This window comes from Grus americana, chromosome 2 (genome assembly GCF_028858705.1).
Source record: "Grus americana isolate bGruAme1 chromosome 2, bGruAme1.mat, whole genome shotgun sequence".
NCBI lineage: Eukaryota > Metazoa > Chordata > Aves > Gruiformes > Gruidae > Grus > Grus americana.
The window spans coordinates 47,866,503-47,893,350 of record NC_072853.1 but is presented as its reverse complement, the minus strand read 5'-3'; the positions used below and the strand labels follow the sequence as shown (position 1 = coordinate 47,893,350).

General features: G+C 44.4%; 1 protein-coding gene across 1 annotated transcript in view; it reads right to left on the bottom strand.

Moving 5' to 3' along the window:
• Positions 1-24,697, bottom strand: part of GAREM1 (GRB2 associated regulator of MAPK1 subtype 1) — a 111,025-nt gene extending 86,328 nt beyond the window's left edge. Inside the window, exon 1 of the mRNA XM_054817068.1 lies at positions 24,240-24,697. Within this exon, the coding sequence (XP_054673043.1) occupies positions 24,240-24,360 (121 nt within the window). The 5' untranslated portion in view covers positions 24,361-24,697. The remainder of the gene's footprint in view (positions 1-24,239) is intronic.
• Positions 24,698-26,848: the final 2,151 nt, after the last annotated feature.

The following is a 26,848-nucleotide window of genomic DNA, read 5'->3' as shown; positions in this document are numbered from 1 at the left end:
TGCCATGCAGCACTGGAGAACTCCTTGGTCCCATCCGTATCTTGAATGAAATTCAGATATGTTTACTAGAGGAGTCATGCACCCACTAGATTTTACCAAACCTTCTGACCTTGAGCATCTGTTTTCTACTCACAGGGCAACTCCTAATATGTATAAAAATGATCTTCAGCTTGCTGCAACAGAGGTTTACAATTTTGAGGGAAATACAAATAATAATAATAATAATGGTGTTATTTGAAACTCATGTTTCTGTTCAGAGAGTAACACTCATGCTTTCTATAATCCATGGCAACAAGTAATTATTCCATCCCACGACAAAATAAAACCAGTGACAACTAAGGGATGAACTAGTATTTTACTAGTTTCATTGACAGTGGTAAACAATTTTTGAAGAAAATACAAAGCATCTCTGGTACACTTCTTCTCTGCCTTACAATCTGTAGGTATCATTTCAGAACGTTACCCAAAAGAAGGCTGGATTCTACATCTGGGATTACAGGGAAATAACTATAGTATGGGTCACCCTTGAAGAGTCTGAGAAAGACATTCTCAGGAAAATAAAGACACCCATTATGAAAAGGTGCTTCCAGTCATGGCTCACATGCCACGATCTGTTTAAGTGGTTACTCCACTAAAACTGGGTGGGACAGGTGAGTGTAAAAAGAGATTACTAGCACAGGCCTAAGAGTAACTACATAATTAACTCTGCAGCTGGAAGTAGCTGTATTTTTTAAACAGAACCTTGGAAACCGCAATTCTTGTTACGCCAATTATTTGCTCCAACCAATTAAATCGGAAACGAATTTCGTGTTTTGCCACAGGAGGCTGAGCAGAGAAGGTGGAGCAGATGCAATGGGGAGTTCACAGTCCCTCCGGCTGCCTCTCAACAGGCAGGTCTGTCCTTACCAAGCCCTGATCTTTCCTAACCATGGGTGAGCCAGATTCCTGGGGTTGCTTTACAGGAAAAGGCTCCTTGTCACCAAAGGGATTAATGGACTCACAAAAACACCCGGCTAATAATGCCCTCCATGCTATGGGAATAAATACAAGGAAGAGTCAAACGTGATTGAGGACAACAGAACATAGCGATACATACTCTCCTCTTTCTTCCATTTTCTTCTAGTCTGTCTCCTCCGTAAGACTTGTTCACTGCCTTTAAAGCGGTTTCCATCTGGAGAGGAGCACCTTTCAGGCAGGAGACACCTCTGACCCTAGCTACACGACTTGGCTGCCGGCCCAAGCACAGCCCAGATTTAGCCCTTTACACTTTTCTCAGCCAACCGTACCTTGCAAAACAGCCACAGATATCCAATCCGATTTTTTCCCCTGCCTCAGTAACACGAGTTATGCAAGCCTTCCATTAATCACATTTTAACTATGTGGGAGAGAACTCGGCAGTCTTCACATCCACCAACTATGCAACTCTGTTCTCACCTATTCAACATACTCCTACACTGCTGCTTACACAAAAATCAGACGCCATGAGAAAACAGAGAACACAGGCCACTCATCTTTAGTAACAGTTTAGTCTCTTATGATCAAATACGGATTAGTTCTATCTTCTCACCCTCTCCTCCCCACCCCACATGCCTGCAATATAATTAAACCACTACAAAGAATCTACAGGCAAATACTTGTGTAGTTTTTCCCCCCCCAAATAAAAGCCAGAGAAGCAATGAACTATCACATGCAATTCCCCACCCTTCCCCAAGTTGCCTACCTCTTTCCAAAATATGAGTCAAGTTTATTCATAATAATGCCCAAGTCTAAGAAACCCATGATTTGTTAGCAGCGCTTAAACCCTAAATAAAGCGTCAACACCCATCCTTGCCCAACAATAAAAAGCCTCACACCTCTGAACTGAAAAGTTAGCTGGTATGCTCCTACACAAGCTGTCCTCCTATAAGCACTCTGAACACAACCAGTATTTGGGCTACTTCATCATGCATCACCAAAGCAGCACTGCAACAGCTATTCATGTGTTCATTGCAAATAAGATGTATTACCATTCTTTAATTAGGCGATCCATTTCCATACAATTCCTAAAATCCACAAATAATTGCAAAGCCCACTCTTGTGGAAGGGCAATTGCAGAGGGAATGCTGACCACAAAAGGAAAATTGTTCACATGTTGGTACAGTTAAAAAAAAAAAAAAGGTAATTGCTTAATCAAGAGTCTCATGCTTATTAAATACCACCCACATTAAATGCCAATACTTCTTTAATAATTCTTTCCAGTTCCAAAACTGGATCATCCACATTTAGCAAATCTTGGCTCTGTCATTGTAAACACTCCAATCTCAAATTAACAGTTAACAACTGAGGCAAGACTGGGAGCATGATACCTCGATCTACAAGTCTGGAGATAAATTTCTGATGTCACTTGCAGTTTTTAGGAACCAGGTGAGAAAACAGGTTGGCTACACACAGGGACTGAGTTTATACATGGCAATGCTGCAGCACAGAAGGAAGCTCATTTCTTTTGAGGCAAGCACTGACCTCTCTTGCAGGTTGTCACCGCTTACTTTCTAAAAAACACACACTTTCATTTAGTTTAGCATTTCACAATTTCCAAACGTCTGGGGTAAAGCCTCAGAAGCAGAACTGAAGACCACTCCAGTTTTGAAGGGTCTGAGCACTTCCACCTCCTCTTTGTTTCCTTCTGGATCAACAATTAAAGCTTGGCCTATTACAGTCCATAAAAGAAAATTCACACAGGTTCCACATATTCTGGTTTGCCAAAGACAGCAATGACTTTTCAACACCAACTACTAAAGAAAAATCATGACACAAATAAAAAAACCAAACCCAAACCAAAACAAGTTTTAAGGTTCTCCTCCTTATACTGGGAAACTAACATTCAAGTCACTGCAAAATGTGCAGACCAACATGACTCATTCACTCACAGAAACTACACTGCTAAAAATAAGCAGCGATCTACAGGAATATAAACGCTTTATAATGCCACACACTTTGTCATCTTGGCTAAGAGTTTGCATCACTGCCTTGAAGCATAAGCTTTGCGTCTGGAGACATTAAAATAGTAGGTAACGAGCAATTCAGAGAAAGAGAAGTTGCATGCAAGGTTCCAGCAATCTAACAGATACAACTTATGCCAGATGAACTAGATACCATCTCCCCCTGCCAGGAAGATGTTACGGAGACATTCCTCTCCTCTCATTCATCACAGAAGACTGTAAAGTGAGCTTAATGCTGTCCCTTGCACATCAGTTCAAGCATGCAGAATTTGCTCTTCCTGGAACAAAAAGGCTTACAGAAAATAGCTAGGAGCTCACAAGAAACTTAAGATGGCTTTTGTGAAATAGCTGGTGAAGAAGATGCCTGTGAAACCCCAGGGAAAACTCATCAAGACTTTGGGCCATGTGTTTTCATTAAGGCTGAACACCATCTGCATGCAGGTAACAGATGCCATACAATTAAGTGCATCACCCAGCCTGCCTTGGTCAGTTAAGTAAGTGGTGAGTTTAATTATTCCATCTAATGTTCCACAATCCCATAACATATCATTACATAGGAAAATCTCAGCAACATTAAAAATAATTTCAGTGGATGCTCAGCCAGGTACCTGCAAAACCACACAAATGAGTAACTTCAACTTTATCCCCACTCGAGCTTGCACTAACATTTGCTAGGAATGAAGGGTTAATTTGTGGAACAGCAAAAAGAAGTAGCTGTCTGGTCAGGTGAGCACATCCGCTGCGAAATAACTACAAAGAACTGTCAACACATGGCTAGTGTTACAAGGGAAGGCTAGCAATCAAGGTTTATTTTGCAACAACTGGAAGCTACGAGAAAGCAGAATGATCAGAAGCCAGAAAAAAGAAAGAAGTGAGGTTCCTATTTATCATGCTACCATTGCACTGAGGAGGAGCCTTACTTACACATTATCTGTTTCACTGGACATTCCCTGAGGACCAAGGAAGCCATGCATTAAGATACACCTTAGCATTATCCTACAGCATCAAGAAAAACCAAAGCACAGCCCCAGCCAGCAGAAAATTAAGTTATAAGCTATTGTTAAGAAAAAAAAAAAAGATGACAGTATTATGGACTTCATGGGTCTGTGCAAAGAGATGTTTCAGGTCAGAGGGAGGTCACACCACTCACACAAATATAAATGCCAGCGCTGCTTTTCCACTCCAAAAGAAGGAACTTATAACACTGTACAACAGTCAACTAATAAAACCTGTCTGGTTTTTGGAAAGGCCAACTTGTGTTTCTGCAAACATTTGCTAGTCACATAGCTCCCAGAGAGGTAACATCTTAAGATGAAATCAGTTTCAACTTACTGGAAGATTCACAGCAGGTAAAAGCCATGCCAAGACCTCCTCTCAGCACAAAAGCTAAAGGTTCCCCATCTAAAAATGGCAAGCCCAGGGCCTAGCACTGACGAGACAGTACACCTGAAGGACTGCACACAGGTGTCATGGTTTAGCCCCAGCTGGCAGCTGAGCACCATGCAGCCGCTCGCTCACTCCTTTCCCACCCCCCACCGGTGGGATGGGGAGAGGAATCTGAAGAAAAAAAAGTAAAACTCATGGGTTGGGACCAGGCAAGATAGACAGCTGTTCAATTTCTTCCATCTCCAAGGCAGCTATGCCAAAAGCCCACTTGTACCTTTTTGGGTCCTTGAAATACCCTGTCCTGAGGCAGTCTATGCCCAGGATGCACAGAGCCTCTGAGCCAGTCACAATGGGGTGCTTCTGCCACTCATTCCCAGTTAGGCTCACTTCAGATCCAGTACTGCTAGCTATTGGGATCCCCTTGTCACTCCAGAAATACAGATGGGTTCTAGCCCTTCACAGCTTGATGGCATTAGGGTACATTGTGCAACGGTGTCCACGAGAGCCTTATACTCTTGTGGGTCTGACTTGCCAGGCCATCGGATCCACACGGTCCAATAAATCCGGTTGTCCCCTTCCTCCACCTGGCTGGAGGCAGGGCCACTCTAATCCTGCTCATCATATTTGTTACTCATTTCTTGTAAAAATGACTTAGAAGTACCTTCAAGAGGACCATAAGTACAATCAGGCCTTCCACTCGGTTTGGGGGACTGCCTGTTGGAAACTGGAGCAGCATTTTTCCTGGAAGAACCCCCTCTTGTGAATGTTTTTCCTTGCAGCTCACATACTCATGCCTGTAGGGTCAAGTAGGTTTTTTCATACCACGTCCTCATGTCCTCTCTGTGGTCACGCAGGTAAAACCACAGGGTGCCTCATGGTGTGTATCATTTATATCCTCCCTCTTGAGCAAAGGAACACTTGCTCTGAATAGCTGAGATACTGGTCTGTACAGGTGGGGAATAGGACATAATCTCTTTGAGTTGCTGGACCTTCCAGGACAGTTTATCCATGGCCAAGACGAGGGAGGAAGGGAGACTTTCCTCACATTGCTGGAGCTGGCCAGCCACTTCATCCACTGTTGGTGCCTCTTCACCTTTCCAGTCCATTACCGCCAATGAGCTGGCATATGACGATGGTGCGCTCCACACAAACTTTGGCCACATGCGTCAGGTACATTGGACTTCATCAGGATCTGTGAGTAACTCCGCATTGTCCAGGTCATAATAAACCATTTCGCACATGGCTAATTCCCTCAGGTATTGGATACCTCTCTCCACGGTGGTCCACTTGCCTGGATGACATACAGCATCTTCACCAATGGGATACCTTTCCCTCATGCCTGACAGAAGTTACCTCCAGAGGCTGAGGGCTTGTGTCTTTTTCCCCATCACCTTGTCAATGCCCCTTTCCCTAGACAGGGATCCCAGCTGCCTGGCTTCCCTACCCTCTAATTCCAGGCTACTGGCCCCATTATCCCAGCATCGGAGCAGCCAGGTAACAATGTGCTCACCTGGATGGCAGCTGAAATCTTTTTGCATATCTCACAGCTCACTCAGGGACAGGGATTGGGTGATACCTCTGGTTCTGCCTCTTCCTCCTGTTCTCCTGATGATCCTGGTTGATCATCCCTTACTAAACGAACTGATTTCTTCGTGTATTTCTTCTTGTGTATAGGGGTGACTAATACCAGCATGGGTTGTTTTATTGGTTCAGCTGCAGTGCCTGTCGCCAGTGTTGGAGTAGCCACAGTGCCTGTTGCTCCATTTTCCCTCTCCTCCCACTGAGGCTGCTGCCTAATATCGAGCAGTGTTTGGTAGACACTGGCCAGGGCCCAGCACAGCGCAGTGCATTGTGCCTCTTTGGAACAGCCACAGCATTTTCCTTTCAAATATTCTGTAACTTCATCAGGGTCCTGTGGTTGCTCAGGAGTGAAGTTCCAAACCACTGGAGGTGAGAAGGTCTCTAGACACCTGCCCGTATTCTCCCACATGCTGTGCCACCCATGACTCTCCAGCCACAAGGCGGATCTCTGGGTGGTATTCTTAAAACAGTTTTTTGTAACCCTAAACAAGATCTGAAACACATTCAGGAGACCTAGCAATAGGAGCGTGCTGGCTTGAACTTTCCAAGGATATTCAAAACTCTCTAAAGCTGTTGTAACCAGCCTGAAGGAAAAAGGGTGACAGATCAGGAGAGAGAATCCTCCCATCTTCACCATACATTGGATGCAATTATTAATCAATTCTGAGAGATGTCATCCAAGGTATGGGCATGACAGTAATGCCACACAGAAATACCAGCTTAACCTCACGACTAGTGATGTTATCACATCATAAGTCAATATCACACAGTACAGCAAAATGAGAATCCTGATCCCTCTCCCAGAGGTGATAAACAGTGCCACAGGGAATACATACAGCAAGTAAGGGTTTACATAGCACAGCCACATGAACAAACAAAACACCATTGTGACCAGCAACTATTCAGCTAATATAATAAATGCGTATAACAAATTTGTTTTAACATGCTCTGGTCAGGTCTGTTATCTCAACCCTTTGTGCTCCATGTTGGGTGCAAACAGGACTGTTGTGGTTTAGCCCCACACAGCTGCTCACCCACCCCTCCACCCCACAGTGGGATGGGGAGGAGAATAGGAAGAAAAAGGTAAAACTTGTGGGTTGGGATAAGGACAGTTTACTGGGACAGCAAAGGAAGAGGAAAATAACAGCAACGATACCAATAACAGAATATACAAAGTCGGTGATACACAAAGCAATTTGCTCACCGCCCGGACTCTAATGCTCAGCCCATCCCTGAGCAGGAATCCCTCTTCCCCTTTATATACTGAGCATGACGTCATATGGTATCGAATATCCCTTTGGCTAGTTTGGGTCAGCTGTCCTGGCTGTGTCCCCTCCCATCTTATTGTGAAAATGAACTCTATCCCAGCCGAAAACCAGGACAACACCTCAGAAACACCCAACAGTGCACAGCGAGCACCTACTAACTGCGGGCACTGTGCACACTAACTTCAGCCTCCTTGGCAATGAGGGTCTGTGAGCATCACAGGTACCTGCAGCCTTTCCAAGGTAGGCTTTGTGGTATTGCCAGGTGTTAAAACCAGGCTGGGTAACACAGCATTCTTTTGCCTTTAAAAAATAGTTTTAAAATCAATCACAACTCAGCACCATTCTCATCTGGGAATCTGTGTTTTCTTTCACAGGTGGGCTCATCCTCTACACAATCTTCAAACAGCTCCCAGCACTGGTTCTTGTTCAGCCAGTTGGTTGTATTTCAAGAGATGAGAAGCCCAAACAAGACAGCAAAAACCAAGGCATAACCGTCCACAAAAAACAGCAGACAGCAACTCCTTGTTCCATACAAAACAAGTAAGCCAAAAAAGATCAAAGTGTACGCCAGGCTGTATCAAAGATTTTTCACTGTTAACTTCAAGTTGGTCTCATTTGACACAGAGACACATGGAAGCACTGCTAACACTCAAGGACCACTGCAGTGAGTATGTTGCTTTTATGTTAGTAAAAGTACAAGTTCTTTGAAAAACATACACCCCCACCCCCCGCAAACTGTTAGCATGGGCAATAGGCTACTGAAAGGGAACTCCAAGTAGTCAATTTTTCAATACCTTTGAGGCTTAACATCTATTTTTATTGGAGTCCAAATTCAAACAGCAGTATGAATTCTTTCACTTAGGGGGCAAGGCTGCGCTCCTAAATAACCTTCTCTGGTTTTAATACATGCAGTGGAGGAGAAAGAAAAGAAATGAGTATGTGACAACTCAGTAGAAGACAAACCCACTATATTCTATTTGTTAATCAAATACATGCAGTGCTGTCATATGTGACCATCTGATGGCAGTTGTCACGAAGGGGAGGAAAGAAACAAGTGAGCAAATGCCCTTTTTCCTTTAGGAGCATGGACTTCATCTGAAGTCATCTAATGGTTTTGCTGTTTCAGGCAGACTGAAACTGCAACAGTGCACGGGACGGCTTCCATCTGACTGCCCACCCACCACAACACCATCAACATACGATCCCTCACCTCCAGCACTCTCGGTCGTAACACCGCAGCAACATCCCGCTGGCAGAGTGGGTGCCTCCTCTCCTACAGATCGTTTCACTAATAGTTAAAGCTTTCTTCTTTTATAATGCTGAGTTTGGCATTTAGTTTTGGGGGAAGAAACACAAAGTTCTTGTTAAGTTTGAATATTCGCATTAGGACAATTAATTTTATTTTTTTATTATTTAGTAGATCACGTAACCTGCTGTACAGCTTACTCCTCATGACAGACAACTTCTATCTGAACTCTGAAGGAGGGCGGGGGGAGGAAATCAAACCTTTTGTTTTCTGCGTGCTGCATCATACGCCAGAGTATCTGTTGGGTATATATCTGTGGAGACATACCTCTATGAATGTCAAAGACTAATAAATATTAAATTAGGGTGGTTTGCTAGCTTAGGCTTTGGCACTGTACTTGGTTACTGAGTCAAATCTCAATGAGCTGTTCAGACTGCCAGTGCTATTTCTTCTGCGAAAATAAAACTTGTACTGGTCTATGATGTAGGTCAGAGGAAAAAGTTCATTAGGAGGAGAACAACATCTGAATTTTTCAGTTTGAAGTAGCAACAGGGATTTGTATGGAAAAATTTCACATCCTTCTAGCGTTCCTTAACAAAGGAAAAAAAGAAAACCCCAAAAGTATTTTGTTACATGAAGAACCCTACTTGTAGCAACATTAATGAACATTGGATCTACAAAGACTGAAAATGTTATGGGGGGGTTTTTTGTCACTATGACTAAACAGATGCTTCGAAGAGTTACTCTTGCATAAAATGCCTAGTGGGAGAGAAGTAAAAAGAGCATGTAATTGTAGAAAACACTACTACTGCTACTGAAGAAAAACCTGCTTTGAAGGCCTCTCCATGTTACCAGTCTCACTTTGTCATTCCATACCAACACAGAAAAAGGTTGGTTAAAAAAAAAAAAGTTATCTAGCTGATCATACAAACTTCTTTGTTTAAAGAAAAGCAAAACAACTTGCATGGGAGTGTATCACACACAGTTTAAATACAGGCTGCCAGTGAGTTAAACGGGCAAATATTGTAGTTTCTAGGAGCAAGATGGAAAAAAAACCCAAACAGAACAAACCCAACCCACGATAAAATTTCAGCATCTCAGGGCTATAAAATGTAGCGTACTAAATTTTTAATTTAAAGTGAGCAGATTCATTAGGAAAGCCTGACAGTGGTCTCATCTGACTGTGTCCACTGTCTGAACACAGTGGAAAAGATGAAAGCAGAGGCCTCTGCCCCCAGCTACACAACCTTTTGAGCTTGCAACACAAAGGTCTGGAATAAAAAAATGCAGTTATATCAAGGACTGTTGATAATCAGCCTCACTCTTCAGCTTCCCTTCTTCCTTCTCAAACAATTTCCTGACTAGTTTTAAATATGTGCTTCCGTTTAATTGTTCCATTCCCACAACATATTCGTTTGCGGTGGTTCCTATTATCTGGATCAACCAGTATTTCTGTCATGATACAAACCATAATCAAACACCCCTCTCTTCAAAGAAATACAAAGTAATATGGACTTGACCTTCCATCAACTGCATAGACTCCACATCTTTCAGTGGATGAAAGGCTTCCCTGGACAGCATAAGGATTCAAACTGATTTTGATTTTAAGATGACATATTCTTCCTTCCTTTGCCAAAAGCAAGAAAAGGGAAAGAGTCACAACTAAAGCAGGGAAGATCAGGCAAAATTAGTTGAAAATCTTGTGTGCTGTCTCTCAAATTAAGATGCAACCAGTTGGTCTTTAGAGTTGCTTTTTACATTACAAAATAGTTTTTTAAAAAAAACAAAAATTTTTATTTGAGCCACAGGAAAGCCCAGGCATTGAAGCCAGCTCAGGTTGTGCCTCACAAACTAAGAGTTTTGGACCATCTCTTTGGTACTTTGCTGCAGAGACCATGCAGGAAACACCCAGGAGAATCATCCAACCCCATCCAGCCCAGACTGAGACATTTGGCTGCCCAAAACTGCTTGTCTGCAGCAAGGTCCATGACCAGCAATTACACTTTTCTCAGCCTTGGATGGTGGAAGGAGAGACACTGAATCTTCTTACAGCTTCAGGAAAATCTGAGCAAGATGCAGCTACCCAAGAAATAGTTTCTCCAAGATTAAGCATCTCCCCACTGTACACTTTTTTCCTAGGATGAAGCACAACTGTTCTTGGCTACGGTTGGCCATGCTACAACAATCTTCAGTCATGTCTGAGCAACAAGGCATCCAGCTTGCTTCACTGACCCTGCCTAGCGAGGAAGGGGCAAGGACAGCATCACCCTCAGACTGCCTAACATCACTGCTTGCGGTACTTTGTGCATTGATGTAATCTTTCAGTCTCCCAGTACTGTGATCAAGCTTTGCTCTGGGTGACCATTAAATATTTCACAGTGAAGAGAAAGGAGATAAGGCTTTACTTCTGCAATTTCCAATCCCTCTGCAAAAGCCTGATACAATCAAATTGCTTCAATCCAACTGATGCTGAACTCAAGCTATCACCCATTAATACCTAACAAGAGAGCAGAGACTCCCATTCCCCTATTCTTTTTATGCCTGCCAGCAAGAAGACAGATTTATTTCTTTAGGATTAGCATTTTGCTATTGGAATGACTAGATATACCAGTACTGTTGCAACAAATCAGCATAAACCATAATCTTGTTACAAGGCTATGGGACAGATTAATCCACTGAAAAATCCGGTTTGTTCCAAGACAAGCTTTCTTTCTAGCTGCAAATCCACAGTGACAGCATCTCAGCGAGTCTTCAAAAAAAAAAACCTGTTTGACCTACTGCAGGGAAGAGGAGCACAAATATTTTAAATAAACACTAAGTGGAATTCTGGTGCCACTGCCACTGATGTTAAATGCTCTGCTGACTTTAGCAATCTCACAGTTTGAACCTTGGCATCTTGCTTTCTTTGTGTTCATAAAAAAACTAGTGGGGGGAAAAAAAAAGAAGAGCAACAACACAGATTTCATTGAGCTTTGTTTGTGTTTGTTTCAAGCCTTCAGAACAAACATCTTGAATGCGTTCATAAAAAGTAAGGTTTCTCAAGTCAAACAAGCCAAAACACATCTTTCAACACAGACTGCTCTCCACCCCCACACAGGGGAAAAACACCACTCAGTAGAACAACATCTTAACATTTGCATTCCAAAACACAGTAACTTTCTGCTGCTATCATAATCACTCTTCTTATTAATGCTGAGCATCATCAGATGTAACTGCAGATTTGCTGGATCCTCATGACAGATTTGGCTATGATTGATCCAACAGAACAGTCAATCACCATGGTTACTTACAAACCACCCTAGAAAGCCTCAGCAATTCTTTAAAGTAATCTGATACCCTGAAACATGTTGAATAGTGCTAACTATTTATCATCATATCTTATATCTGAAGGGAAAAAAAATTTAAAAAAAATCTTAGAATCACTCAATTAATTAAAAACTGAGATTCTTAGGGAAGAAAGTTTTCTGGTTTTGAAGTCACCTAAAATCACAAACCTGAAGCACTGAGAATAAGAGCAAAGAACTCCAAGTTTAACTACACTTAAAATGATAGGTTAGAAATACTGAAGGAAAGAGGTAAATAACTTTTCATTGCATGCAAGAGAGGTTCCAGCCTAGTTTAGCATTACCATAGAGGGGGAGAGAAAGGAATTTTTATGTTGGTCTCATGTTTGGTTTATTCTCCATTTTGAATTCTCATGGCCAAAGTCAGGAGAAAAAAAAAAAAAAAAGAAAGAGATTTAAAATATTTGTTTGCCCTTTGCAATCAAGGCACCAGGTTTGGAAATGAGGAATGCAAAGAGTAGCTTTCATAAACAGTCTGACAGGTACAGATAAATAGAATGGCAGTGCTACCTGACCAAAAGAAAAACACAGCAGTAATGAGACTTCTGAGCAGCCTGCTGCCATCCAAATCAGCTCCTTTAAATACCTCATTAAGAGAGCCAAGGTTTTCTTTCATTAGAGGCAAGCATTCCTCATGCAAGAAAGCTCCTGCTCAGATGCATCTATAAATATTGTGAGGTCTACTGGAGGATACACTTCCAAGTGCCTGTTTAGCATCAGGTGCCTCATTGGAGAAGCTTAATACTTAGAGGTGGGAGGTCAGCATTTAGCATTGCAGTACATGCTTTTACTGGCTTCCTCTTTATTTCCAAGCACAGATACAGAATGGTTGCTTTAATTGATAAAACTGAAGGCAGCTGCGCACCTTAGCTGCTGCAGAAGACATCTCTCCCCACGGGCAATGGTTGGGAGTCTGGTCAGGGAAGTCTGGCTAAAGCTCCCCAGATTCAAGGTGACGATGAAGAAAATTTTAACCCTACCAACCTCATGGACTTAAGACCTAGAATTTGATTCTAGAATGCCCTGGCAGACAGAAAAGCAGCCTATTCATTCAGACTTTTCCTGGGCACAGCATGAGAGCTGGGGAGCTCTCATTGACAGTTATTTATAATTAGATGATATTTTAAAATAGTATCCAAGTAAACATGCCCAGTCCTCTCATTATACATCCCAAGTCCTAAAGAGACACTATGCTGCTTTGTGTTGCACAGCAGTGATCCCTGTTTGAACTTGGGGCATCTTGGACAAGCTCCCAATTAAAAATAAAGCAGCCCAAATGCAGGAGCTGCTCAAGCATAGTTTTTTTTGGCTTTGAAAGAACTCATCATTACACTTCACTTTGTCTCTGATTTTTTTTTTTCTCCCCAGCCTGGGTTAAGGATGGAATAAAAACAGCTGGAAGCAAGCAAAAGTTCACCTCAGCTCTGAAGTCGGGTTGCCACCTGGCTGTCTGCCCAGTGGCCTGGCCCATCTCCCCATGCCCTTGGAGACTGTGCAGGCACTAACTGATTGCGCACACATGGCTTGTTGGGGCTGCTGTTGCCTTTGCATTTTAGCTATCTCCATCCTAACCCCTTCTGCTCAACCTGAAAAAAATCAGGTATCACTAATAAGAGGGTGATGCCTCTTCAAAGATGGGCTGACTGCATACATACACAGGAATTTTGAAAGTTCAACTGTAATTAGGCACTTGTTTGGTTTGGTTATATCCTGGTACAGTAAGAGAATCTGAGCAATATGGGAATACTAACAAGAGGAATGCAATCAAAACTGCACCTAATTATTTTCTGATCAAGAACAGTCCTAATCCTGAATGCAATTCATTTCCATTGTTTCAGAGAAATCTACGCTTCAACTGTAAGGTATAAAAAGAATGACTTTGTTCTTAATAAAACATAAGGGATAAGTGAATAACATCCCTTTGATAATATTTTTATCATCTTAAGAAGGCACAAAAAGAAAAAATAAACACCCCCCCCCCCGTGAAGAGGAAAGCTTCTACTTTTGGTGAGCAGCATGCAGAACCCAGAGTGAAGAAAAGCCCGTTACGCCCCACTTTCCCCTTGAGGGCACATTTATCTTTGCCCACAGGCCATTTGTTCTTAAGATATTTTGTTACATATTGACAGGAACCCAAATTATATTTGACAGTGCAACCCATAAAACATGCAACAGAAATGATCTTTTCCTCCAGCTTGCCCTACATTCAGCTGCGGTGGTGTTGCAGCTTTGCTGTTTGTCTACAGCCACATCCTGGGTTTGGTGACTGCAGTAACACGCATGTGTAACTAGTCACATTTTGGATTTTCATATGGAACCCTATCATCTCTCTCAATCACATACACACCGATGCTTTCTGTATTTTCCTGCTATGAGTATAATGTAGCTTCACATTCAGAGACTAAGACAGAAAAAAAAAATCTGACCATAATGAAATTACATAAATGCAACCCAGATAAGATCTTAGATATTACTCAATGTGTGTGGTTATGGCCCCCTTCAAAGAGGAAAAGGGGCTTTTGACCTTTTAATAAATAGAAGCCTGAACAAAACTGTTAAGAAAGAAGCAGGAATAATTTAGCGTTTTGGAAATCAGTCTTCCAACAAGGATATACACATAGGATTCTCCTTCTGGCTAGTCACATCATACAGCAAACGGACAAGGATTACTGTTCTTACAAGTACACAGCATCTCCACTCACTTTCTGCACAAGCAGTCAGCACTGGCTGACAAAAGGAAGCATTACATGCAAAGCCTACCAATTTACATTTGAGTCCTGCTGGCAAAACTCCCGTTACTGAAGTAAAACCAAATGGCATGTCAACAGCAAAGTGTAAGACTCCACAGAGGAAGATCCCACATTATCTGCATCGATATAAACCACCTCTCTGCAGCAAAGCCCAGAACACTTCTTGCCTTCCAACAGCAATGAGTTGCAGTTCCAACTTCTGGTCTCATTGACCAGAACCTTTCAAGTCTCTAGAAGCATCTGAAATGAGACAGCACTGGCACAGGCTCTCCAGAGAAGGAGACTCCACAACCTCTGGAGATATTCAAAACCCACCTGGACATGATCCTGTGCAACCTGCTCTAGGTGATTGTGCTCTAGCAGGGGAGTTGGACCAGACGATCTCCAGAGGTCCCTTCCAACCCCTACCGTTCTGTGAAATAACTGTCCCTGCTTGCTTTCTCACCTCTGGTAGCACATACACAGCTATCATGCCTGATACACGCACAGCCAAACATCATGCTGCTGTCTGGTGCAAGAAACACCCCCTATTTCCTCCAAATTGAGGGAAAAGACAAGGGCATGGAGGGATGGAGAAGCAGAGTTTGCACAGGAGCTGTAAGAAACTGGAGGACAGGACAAGAACACAACAGCAATGTGCCAGTAACGCTAGAAGAGGTGAGAGGAAGGACTATCCTATGTGAAGGCAAGAAAAGGTAACAGAAAAAGCACTCCATTCTGTTACTGCTATACAGTACTGGGTGTTTTACCTTACAACGACCTTGGAAACGACTGCAGATAACTTGCAACACCTACTGGAAGCCCACAAGTGCCTGACAGTAGCCTGGGGGATGGACTGAATGACACAGACTGCAGCCCAGGGCTCCTTGAATCCAACCATGCCCTGAAGGGACCCACTGAAAGACGCAACAGGAAAGCTGGACAAGAAGAAAAGATCTGTGCACACGTGCCTTTTTTTTTTTTTACCCTCCTCTTAGATAAAAAGTTTCCTTCATCTTGCCACCCCAATCTTCCCTCTTTCATCTCCAAAATGGTGAGGTGCCAGGAAGCAACAAGAATAGTCAGTGCTTGCTTTTAGCGGGGCAAATAAGTAAAATTGCCAGTTGGAACAACAGCAATAAAAAAAGCTGCAAATAGGGAAACACATGGGAGGGAGCATCTGAGCATTTGTGGATTACTTTGAAATAGTTCCTGGTAGTAATTTAGTAACTGAGTATTTAGAGTGCGTGACTCTAACAAACCCAGCTGCAAGGCGAGCACGCTCTGTTTCAGTCCGGCAGCCCAGCTCGCTTCAGCGCTCAGCAGCAGCCGCAGCTGCACAGCGAGGTGGGGACACTCAGATAAGGCCAACAGGGACCTCCCTTCCCTCGGGTCAGTCTTGGGCACACAGTCTCTCCCTTCAGGACAGAGTGAATACGCAGTGTAGGGTGGTTAATCTCTAGACTCTCTCCAACTAGCCCATATCCTTCTTGCAGAGGGGAGTCACGTCCCCCCGCAGCCTCACATCCAACACCTTGCTTTCGGAGGACACGTGTCCCTGCACTGCACGCTGGCGGCCGCAGCCCCCCAGCCTTTCCCTGGAAACTTGCCACCCACCAAGCTACATCCTCACCCACGCCACATACACGTTTTGCCACAAAGGCACAGAGACAGCAAGCAGAGCAGCACACAGCATGCACTGGCCTGTCAAAGGGGGTTTAATCCCTTACTCAGCTTTTCTTCCCACTCCCCCAGCTCTGACCATAAGAAGAAACCCCCCAACTTCCTTGCCACCATCACTTTGCCAGAAAGATTTCCCCACTCATTTCACAAATATGATTGCAGCATGCTTTGTTTTACATAATATCGAGTCACTGAGGTTTAGCCCTAGCATGAGGCAATTCCAGTATCAACTACATCAGGCTGAACTCTCAGGCATCTTCCAGCCTCCAAGACTGTATTTAAATCTTTATCTTTGGTTCTCTTTAGGAGAACAGCAACATCCTCACAGGCCAAGGAAACGTGCACAAGTCTGTGTTCTCCACGATTACAATTTGCACCAGTTATGACACCAGGAAAGAAAAAGCCAACCAAAAAAAAAAGGGGGGGGGGCACTTTTCAAACAATTTGGCATTTCCTGAAGGTTTGCATCTCCAGGAAGCTCCAAGTGACCATCCTCACGACAAGATTTGCTACTATTCCTGTTAAAATCACCATCCACTCCTCTGCTGAGCGCACACCAGCTCTTGCCCAGGCATGCGTATGCTGTGGCCCCTGGCATGGGGTTCCCCAAGCCCCCTGAACCCACAGCTCCAGCAGCTCTCACTGGTCACTTTGGGTCTGCATCATAGCTCGATCCAGACACTCAACGTGCGTTTTGTAGGCTCAGGAGGATCTTCCTCCATACAACAGACTTGGCCTGCAAATGTCTGTAGGATTTGACAATTCTTGCTCCCCATCTGCAACCTCTGTAGCATCTCTATGCTCATTTCTCCCACCTACAGTCAGCCACCACAGTAGCTGCTGGTGTTAATGCCTTGTACGAGCTAAACGCTGTTACCTCCTTACCCCCACCCTCCTCGACAGACACTCTGAAGGCCAAGTTTGTGATCACTCCTTTGCACAAACTGAAAGCCGAAGCAAACTACAGGATGAGGAGGCTGGTCTGCAAACCGTCCCCACTCCCCCAAAGACATTTCTACACGCCTCCCCCCACTCCCCCGGCACGCAGCAACAAGCCTGACAGGGCAATACACCATGCAGGAGCAGTACAGGAGACAGAGACAGAGCAGCTATTCTTGCTGATGCAATGCCTCAGCCAAGCGTGCAGGTGCCCTGGCAAAGCTGTGATCTTAGCAGTTTCATGCTGACATGCACACTGCCAAAGAGACTGCAAAGCAGACATGGCCCCGTTCCTCAGCAAAGACACACTCTTCAGTCTACTGATACACCTCAATTTTACATTTCTGTGCTAGGCCTTCAGTTTAGCAGATTTGGCTTACAGGTGGATGTGCAGTGAAGTTAGCTCCACAAGCTTTTCATACTGTAAATGCTATGAAAATTGCAGACCACAAATGCTACGTAAAACTCGTTCCAAAGGGAATCACCACTAAAAGCAAAAATTTCAGACTTGAAGTATTGGCTCACTGGGTTTTGTGAAGGCTGGTTTTGAGTCATATGCAATCCACATTAAGATGATGAATTTTTTCCTATAAAGGAGAGACTTAGGCTTCCCTAATCCAACCAACTTGTTACTCCTAAGGCCAAAATGAAATACAGCAACATCCATGCCCATCGCTGCTGACAAACCACCGCTGGAATGACTGGAACACGTTGTAGCTCTTCCCACAACTTCCATCAAATCCTGGAGCACCAGACCATGCTGTCCAATATCCTCCAGCACTTTGTCTTGGCATACTCCCTGGAGTTGCCTTTGTTGGGCTATTACAGGGAGTGCCAATTCACGTAATCACTGAAGCCAGGAACACCTAGTCCCAGAACAGAACTTACAGACAAAGCATAGAACAACAAACCCCTTCTTTCCTATGCAAGACTTGTACCATTCCTTACTACCGTATCTTGCAACAGCAGCATATGATTCATTGAACCACATTTGTTTTAAGATTAAGGGTTTACTAACTGTTCAAGGCACCTTAATTCCTTTGATTTTATGTATATCTTGTGCCTTATCTGAAAGCTACATGTAATTTAAATGGAGAAAAAGACAAAAAGAAAGAAAAAAACAAAGCCAAGTCACTAAGCTTCCTCTAGGACTTTATCCATGGATTTAAACTTACAGCACTTGAATTCCAGCTAAGAAAAAACTAATGGTGTTTCATCTTCCAATACCTGAACTACAGAATTATCCAGGAAGAGTTTGTCCAGGTATGTACACAAAGGCTTCACCCAACAGAGTCAAAACTTTAGAAATTGAAATCAAGAGCTATAAGTTTCACACCTTGTATGGCAGAAAAGAATATGAACATTTATTAAGTACGTAAGAAATAAAAGCAAGGCAACTATTTTGCATCTTAGCAGACCTACCACACTACCACGTGTAGTGCAAACAGCATACTCGTTAAAGAACACACAGGACACGCTATTGTACATTAAAGCATTGCCAGATATGAAAGCAACTCAAAGAAATCATGGCTTTTTAGGTGTAAAACAAGTATGCTGCTGAACTCTTTATCTGCCTCATTGGAAGCCTGTGGTACTCCTGGGAATAGGTGTTGCCAAGTTACTGGCCTCCATCTCCAGGAGGGCACTATAATCTTTGCAGACACCATTCGGTAGCTGCAGATTTTAAATGAATTAAAAGCTTTTTCACTAAAATGTTTCTGGAACACATCTCTGCCAGCAGGGGAAAAGAAAAAAAACAACCAAAACAAAAACCCAGGAGCAGTGGTTAGTGGCAACCTGTCAATTGTTTTTTCATTCAATTGTCTTGATGGAAACAGTAGACCACAAGGTAAAGGAGGAAAGAAGAGGAAGTAAGGAGGAGACGCTTCTGAGATTATACTTTAATGGCAGAACACACATTATAAACAGTTGGAGTTTCAAAGCTGCTCAGCATGTAAGGAAGAAATCAAGCCATGTGAGTGCAGCAGGATTTTTGCCTTCAAATCAGAGACACTTGTCTGTCTGCCCAGCATATAAGAACTGTCACCTATAACACCACAGTACGCAGACAGCCATACCTTGAGTGGGAAATCAGATCACAGCCACATTTGAAATCTCTTTCTTGGACCCCTTGAAAGCTTTGCTCTACTCCCACATGATTCCTTTTAAAAATTTATTCGATAGCAGACTACTGAGACACCCTGCGCTAGCTTCTCAAAAGAAGGAGGTCATTCAAGACAATTAAAGCATGGATAGCAGCATTCAGAGCTTAAAAGAATAAGTCTCTTTGTAGTTTCAAACTATTGTTCAGCTGCACAGATAACCCGCATTTGTAGAGTGACGCAATACAAAATTTTCATTATGTACATGGCCACGCTGTTCTATCGAGTATGATGTTCTTTGATAAGCTGTGAGGGTGCTCAGTTTCTAGATATTTGGAACTGGAATAAGCCCTACAGTAATGTGCTGCAGGGAACAATAGTCCCCTGAATGTGACTGGGGCAGATTGACATCACCATGAAAAGTTTTGAAATGGAAAAGAAAAAGACAACCTGAAATAAAGTAAGTAAATAAAATCTCTTCATCCCCAGGAGCAATAGCAGTACAAACTCACTATTCATCCACTGCTGATATTCACAAGAGTTCACTCAGGGGTAAGAAAGAAGAAATCACTCTTTAAATTTGTTACCTGTTTTACAGATTTTTCCTTTCTTTATAGCCACTAATTCTGTCATTTCATCTTACAGCAACCACACATTTACAACGCATAGAGAATTTCCACTGGAGTCTCAGTGGCTCACTGTGATCCGTGGTCTCCCTTTCAGAAAAGTTCAGCATGGTTTCCCCACCATGCATGGCAAGGAATCACTTCTCTATGAGTTGAGGACAAGTACCACTATGTTTGATCCCAAGAGCATCAGTTTCCGTAACATCGTCTTTTTTCTTTTTAGAGCATATATAAATATGTTTCTCTCTTGGGGGGGGGGGGGGGGGTTAAAAATCACATGCCCTCTTAATCCCAGAAACAATAGTCTTTGTACACAAGCTGTGCATTTCTGTGAACTCTTCCAGTTCATACCCAAACTATGGGTGAAAACCACCTACTAGCAAAGGCTGCTCTTTACTTGTCAAAACACAGCAACAGTGGCTGGGGGAAAGGGAGTCAGGCTAAGAAAAAGAACGACAGACTCTTGGAGCCAGAAGGGAGCAGTGAGCTTACGAAGAAAAGCTCAGCCTGAAGGTCAGTTCTATCTATGCAAAGCAATATTTTCCAGATCTTAACCTTGATAGCATTTCTCTTTTACCCTCCAAAATTATCCTTAGAAACATAACTACCAGAAATTTAAAACCCTGAGATAATCATGCACAACATCATTTCAGCATCAGCAACAAAATACAGTCATAGCTTCGCTTTTAGCCTTTTCTACCGATGATCTGGAGACAGCCAAACCAAGCCTCACGTGCACTCGTGTTTTCTCAGAGCCCAGCGGCACTCACCTTTCACCCCGTTGCAACAACCACCCTCCGATAAGATCTCTTTCTGCTGTGGGTTCCCAGAGCAAAACCTTTTCCCCACTGCACCCATCCACCCACCCGCAAGTTGGTGTCACCCAGGGTGGGATTCAGCTGTGACAATGCAGATCAGGATGGCGGGGCGGGGGGCGAGAACAGGAAAAACACAGCACAAAGCTCGCTCCTCTCTTGCTCTTCCAGTCTTGCTTCTTTTTCATCTGAAACAGCCCACTCACTAAATTCCACAACGTGAGATAAAGTCCATTCATTTTCTTTGGTATCGTGTTTAGCACTCTTTTAGCAGTTTTGTATTTGAGTTATCCTCTAGAAATATTTAAGCTGTTATGTATGTTGGGGGGGAAAAAAAAAACATCAAAAACCCCATTTGCTTCCTCTCAAGAGTGACAGCTTTTTTTTTTAGTCTATTTCTTCAATTAATATAACAATATTCACCAGCATAATATTAAAACACATGAACAGATTAAACCAAACAAAACTTGACTTATGACTTAACAGCATCCAAAAGCATAACCTGGAACAGAACTAAACAGTTTTCAGATGAAATTTTAAGAAAGAGACGTTGACATATTTATTGTTTCTAGATGGATATGGTAGGCACTGATACCTAACTACTTCCAACTATATCTTGATGTAACAACAGACTACTACTTCATCCCATACCATCAAGAAAAACCCTCCCTTCTTAGCAGAGGACCAAATTTAGCACACATAAATATTTCATAACTTCATCCTGTCAAGACATCAAACTGAACTACTTAAGGGCATTTTTCCAGGAGCTGCACATCCAAACTCGAAGAATAAAACTGCATTCATCATACCCATGCTCCCCCTTCAAATTGAAAGGCCTGAAGGTGAAGCAACAGCGAAAAACTGGAGATCTTGTGTGGGTATCATCTAAGTACATTATCCACAGAGTGCTAAATTCCATTAAGAAATGTAGAAACAACACAGTAAGGCTGGCATCTTCTGAAGAAAATACATCTCCAGCTTTTCAATCCTCTTCTACATCCTAGTTGTCCAGAAGAAGGAAATTCTGGCTTTCACAAAACCTCATGATGACAAACCACCAGCCTAGAAACAACTCTCTGCTACCACAAAATCAAAAGGTGACTGAAGACAGACATCTACAGGTGGTTTGATTTCCAACAGCACGACGCACATGCAGCTTCCACTGATCTGGGGAGGAATTCAGCACCTAAAGAAGAGACGAGGCCATTTCTGTGCAAATGAACCCCAACCCCTCAATGAGCTTCTGCAGGCTATACCCACAGTGGTGCAGAGGAGGCAAGAACTGCATCCTGATAAAACTGGCACAAGATATTACTTTGTTAACAGAGGTAGCCTTAAACTTCCTGAGCATTGGATGACACGCATTTGGATTGGACTTTGCATTTATTTCCTTCGGTACTGCATCGAGAAATTCTCTGACAGAGCTCCACTTGTCTGCTTACAAGGACAGAGGCGCAGAGCACTGGACAGCACATGCCCCCGCCATTTCCACAAACATTGCACATTCCCAGATTTCCTCCTTTAGGAGGATACGCACCAATTCATGGCTGCTTCCTCTTATTGCAAGACAGCCTCCTTTGGAAACAGAAAAAAGTTCTCTTCGTACCACCAAGACCATGGCGTCTGTGTTCTTTATAAAATATTGATTCGTCTGCTATCTGTAGTCCCAAAAGTTAAAAGGTGAGTCTGTATGAGCAGGTAAAAGCAGACCCAAGAGCCTCTGCCCACACTCTGAACTGGCCAGACCTCAAACAGCTCCAACCCGAAGCCCTTGGCACGGTACTATACCCAAGCCTGCCTCCTAGCAGGACTTAGCGTGGGGTTGAACCATTACTCGCAGGACACACACACCAACAGCTGCCTCATGTCTGGCCATCTCAGGTCATGGGCAAGAGAGCTCATGTCTGTTTACATCCACTTGCCTGTCCATATGCTTTAAGTGTGGGACAAAAAGCCTTTGCTCAAAATCCACATCATCTTCATCTCCCTGACAATTATGGGATATTCCCGTCACCAGATCTGACACAAGCCCCCCCCAAAAAAATTTAAAAAATTACTTGCTTGAAAATCCATAAACTTTCTCTACCCACAAAACTCTTTCAGGTCCCTTCCAACGAAGCAAGACAAGAGGAGCAGGGAGATTGGGAAGTATAACACGCAGAGAGGGAAATTAAGTCATCAATACATACAATACTGTTAAAGCCTGAATCACTGCCAGGAACCTCAAATAAATTGACAGCCTTAAGTGCAGTGACTGGAGGCCATCTTAGCTTTTTCTAGTGACAGAAGGTATTACCACGAGGAACTCCTTAACATACCAACTTTGCCATTCTCACAGGACAACATATATTCAACAGTATGAAAAGCAGCCAGCTGCAGTTAAAAAGGTAGAGCTCTGAGGAAGCACTACAAGGGATAGGAAAAGTACTGCATAATCAAGGGACAAAGTCAAAAAAGCCCCGTCTTGAATCATCACCGGATTATGGGAACTGCAGTTAAGTAATAAACCAATCCTGGTCTTGATTTGCACACTGGGGAGTAACAGAGGACAATGCCTGTGCTCATTTTTAACTTTACAAATCAATACAAAACTTTATAAGAGAACTGTTCTATTACATCGTGTAAGCACAAGGTGACTTCATAAGCTAATGAATTAAAAAGTCTGGAAATTTTTCCTGATTTCTGAGTTATATTCTGCATTCCCTTAAAGAAGGAAGAGCTGGACAGTTTTCGTGGACCTACCACACAATGCGCATACACACTATTATACAGCAGCTGTCTGAACCTTTGTAAAACATTCCCTGTATTTCTCTGTGCTGACACATTACTTTCTAAGACACGTATCTAGGAAAGGTAAAATGCTGCTGTCATAGCTATTCTGTCAGACTCGTTTCTTATTTCCTGGAGTAAACAGAAAGCTGCAGACTTGGAAACCACAGGTGAGCACCCAAGTGAACAGTAATAAAAAGTTATCTGGAGACTGTAAAGGCTTCTTACGTTACTCCTCTTTTTACAGGTCTGTGACTTTTTTAGTAAGGTGTAACATTTTGGATTTAGCCCACTTGGCTATTTAATATCCCTTTTTATTTGGCCTTAGTGTAGCATCACTTCATCACAATATTGGGTCTCCTGCACTGAAAATGCCCTTCCACCTTTTAATTTGAGATAGCAAAGACCCTTCTCAGGGGCAGGCAAGCTGACACAAACAGGCTTCACCGAGCTCCCCTGCACACACACGGTAAGGGGGCGGGTATTACCCAGGTATTTTGATGCAAAGCACCGCACGGACTCCGATGCGAGTCGAAGCCTTGCACCGACACCCGGTCACGGCAGATGTCGGTGTAAGGACCGCACGGAAAGTACTCCGAGGAGCCGCGGGGCTCTCCGGCTCCCTCCAGCCGCGGTAGGAAAGGGGGTACACCCGGGGGTCTGACAGCCCGCCCCAGGAGCGGCCCCCGCCGCTCGCTGCCCGCCCCGCAGCCCGCCCGGCCCCGCTCCCCGCCAGCCGCCGGGCAAAGCCGGCTGCCCGCTGCCCCACGCACCGCTGTCCAGCCGGGCGATCTGGGGGAGCCGGTAGGTGCTGACGAGCAGGTCCAGGGGGACGGCCACCGCGCTCCACTTCACGTCCTTGAGGCTGCAGCCCAGCGGCGGGCCGGGGTCCATCTTCCCGGCCCGGGGAGGGGAGGGAGAAGAGGGCAGGGGACCCAGACAGGCAGCGCCGGCGGGGTGCTCCCACCCGGCGGGGCTGCAGCCAGCGGGGAGAGGGACGGAGGGAACCCGCCTCGCTCAGCGCCGGCCGCCGCGGGACATGCCGGGCTAAGCAGAAGGGGAGGCCCGCCGGGCGGCGGCGGCGGCTGCGGCGGCTGCTGCTGCGGCGGCGGCTGCGGCTGCTGCTGCTCCCGCCGCCCCCCGGGACCTGCTGGGGCCGCCCGCCGCCGCGCCTGGCCCAGGAAACGCCATCCCAGCACTGACTAATCAACAGGGTGCGAGCAACGCCTGCGCAGCTGCCGCTCCTCCCCGCGCCGAAAAGGAAAGTGCCGGGCTGCCCGCCCGCCCGGCGGGGAGTGCCGCCGCCAAGCCTGTCCCTCTCACTCCACCCTCCGACCGCTCGCCCGACGTGCAGCCCGCCCGCCCGCCGCCTCGCAGGGCCCCGCCGGGGGGAGCCGTCGGGCGGCCCCGCAGGTGTGTGTGGGGGGGTGTGGGGTGGGTGTGTGTCCCCTCCGCGAACCGCCGGGGCAGGGGAAGCGCGGGGAGACCCCGGCGGCGCAGCCGGTGAGGCGGGGTGCGCGGTTTAACGGCCCCTAGGCCGGTGCGCAGGTCGGAGGCTGTGGCGTCTCTGGGAGCGCATGGATTTACGTGTGCTCCTTCCCCGCCAGAGGGGACGGGGAGACGTCTGCGTGCGCCTTTGCATCTACAGTTGGGAGATAAACCGTCTCGCTTCATGGATCAAAGCAATTTTGGGCAAGCGGGGTGCATTGCGTCTTCTTGCTATCTAATTTAGCATAGGAAATCTGCCTGTGAAACTCATCCTGCATGAAGAAAAATCCAATTAGGTGACAACTTTGATTATGAATCTATTATTTTAGTTTTCACCTGTGAACCACAGATGGATATTTAAAGCATGAAGCATAACGCATAGACGTGAGGGAAGATCTTCAACTCATTTGTACCATTTGTATCACGCAAGTGCTACATATGTTGTGTATTCGAGGGACCTCAGACCACGGGAAAGTTTAAAATCTACTAGTTCTCCTTTCAAAGGGGCTTATGTGATGAAATATGATCTCCATATTTAATGGTACTGGGTTTAATGCATTTTTATCTCCAGATTGCTAGACTGCAGAAACTCTGGGAAACTAAACCAGAGAAACTAACTCCTGAGTGGTTGCATTGTACTGTGCTTAAGTTTATTTGGTTCACTTTTGTGTCAAAACTGTTTATTTTATTGCAGTAAACTTGGCTGCATTTAAGGCTGTACTGTTGACTAGAAACATAAAAGTGCCTTTTAGTGATTTAGTAAAATCCCTGAAAACATCCACAGCCAACATCTCTCTCCAGGCTCCATCTTCCGCCGTTTGAGGCTGTTGGGGATGGCAGAGCTCGGGGAAGAGCCATGGTACGAAGAGCTTCTCCTGCCGCTCGCCCTTCCTCTCGCGCCTGGTGAAGGCCCAGCCACTGCTGCGTGCCTCCCTAGCTGCCGAACTCGGCAGCACCACGAGCACCAGGAGGGCTGAGACAGACGCACTCTTGTTCTGCTCCACTGCAGACAGAGACTGGGACTTTATCCATGCTCTCCAAGATGAAACAAAGACTGTGGAAGGCAGTCAGCACGAGAGGATTACAGAAAACCCAAGTTATCTTGCTTTAAATGGATCTGGGTTTGTTTGAACCTCGTGCTGATGTGGGTCCGTGCTTTAGCCGCACAGTCTGGCACTGGGATTTCCCAGCGCTATGGAAAACCTTTGTTCTCTACACTCAGTCATGCTGCTGTTAGGTCCCTCCTACCAGAATAGTTAGCTTTAAAAATATGACACTGGATTTTTTTTCAAAGTTCACCAAATGCTTTGAACAACTTAAGTGAATGAAGCTATTGAAGCACAAAGTAATATAGTAGCTAAGAGCATTATTTTTGAAATACGGAAAGCAAAAGCCTGGTTTTAACTCATTCAGGTTTGTCAAGGTAATGGGGTGCAGTGTACAAGGCAAAGCAGATCAGACTGGGATTCACCAGGACTTGAAGCACTAGTCTGTCAAGAACTGTTTTTAAGCATGATCGTAGTTAGCATTAATTTCATGATGGATACCATCTCACAGCATATCCTTCTCTTGGACATCATGCACTTCTGCTCTCTGGGAAGAAATGCATCTTTCACACAGAAATAGTTACTGCTAATTTTTCTTTAAAGATTTTCCCATTCTTCAGACAGTTTTAGATGCCCTACAGCTTTGAAGTCTGTCTTCATATAACCATGTTTTTCTCTCTGACCCGTGGAAACCCAACCCCACTCTTACCCGGTCCTACTGGAACAAGATGCGTTTTTTTAAAATGTAACTTCCAGATACTATCTAAATTTCAGTCAGTTATTTCCAGCCAAAGAGACATCATAAAGCTTATTAGTATTTAAATGTCTCACTGGAGCTCTTAGAGTGT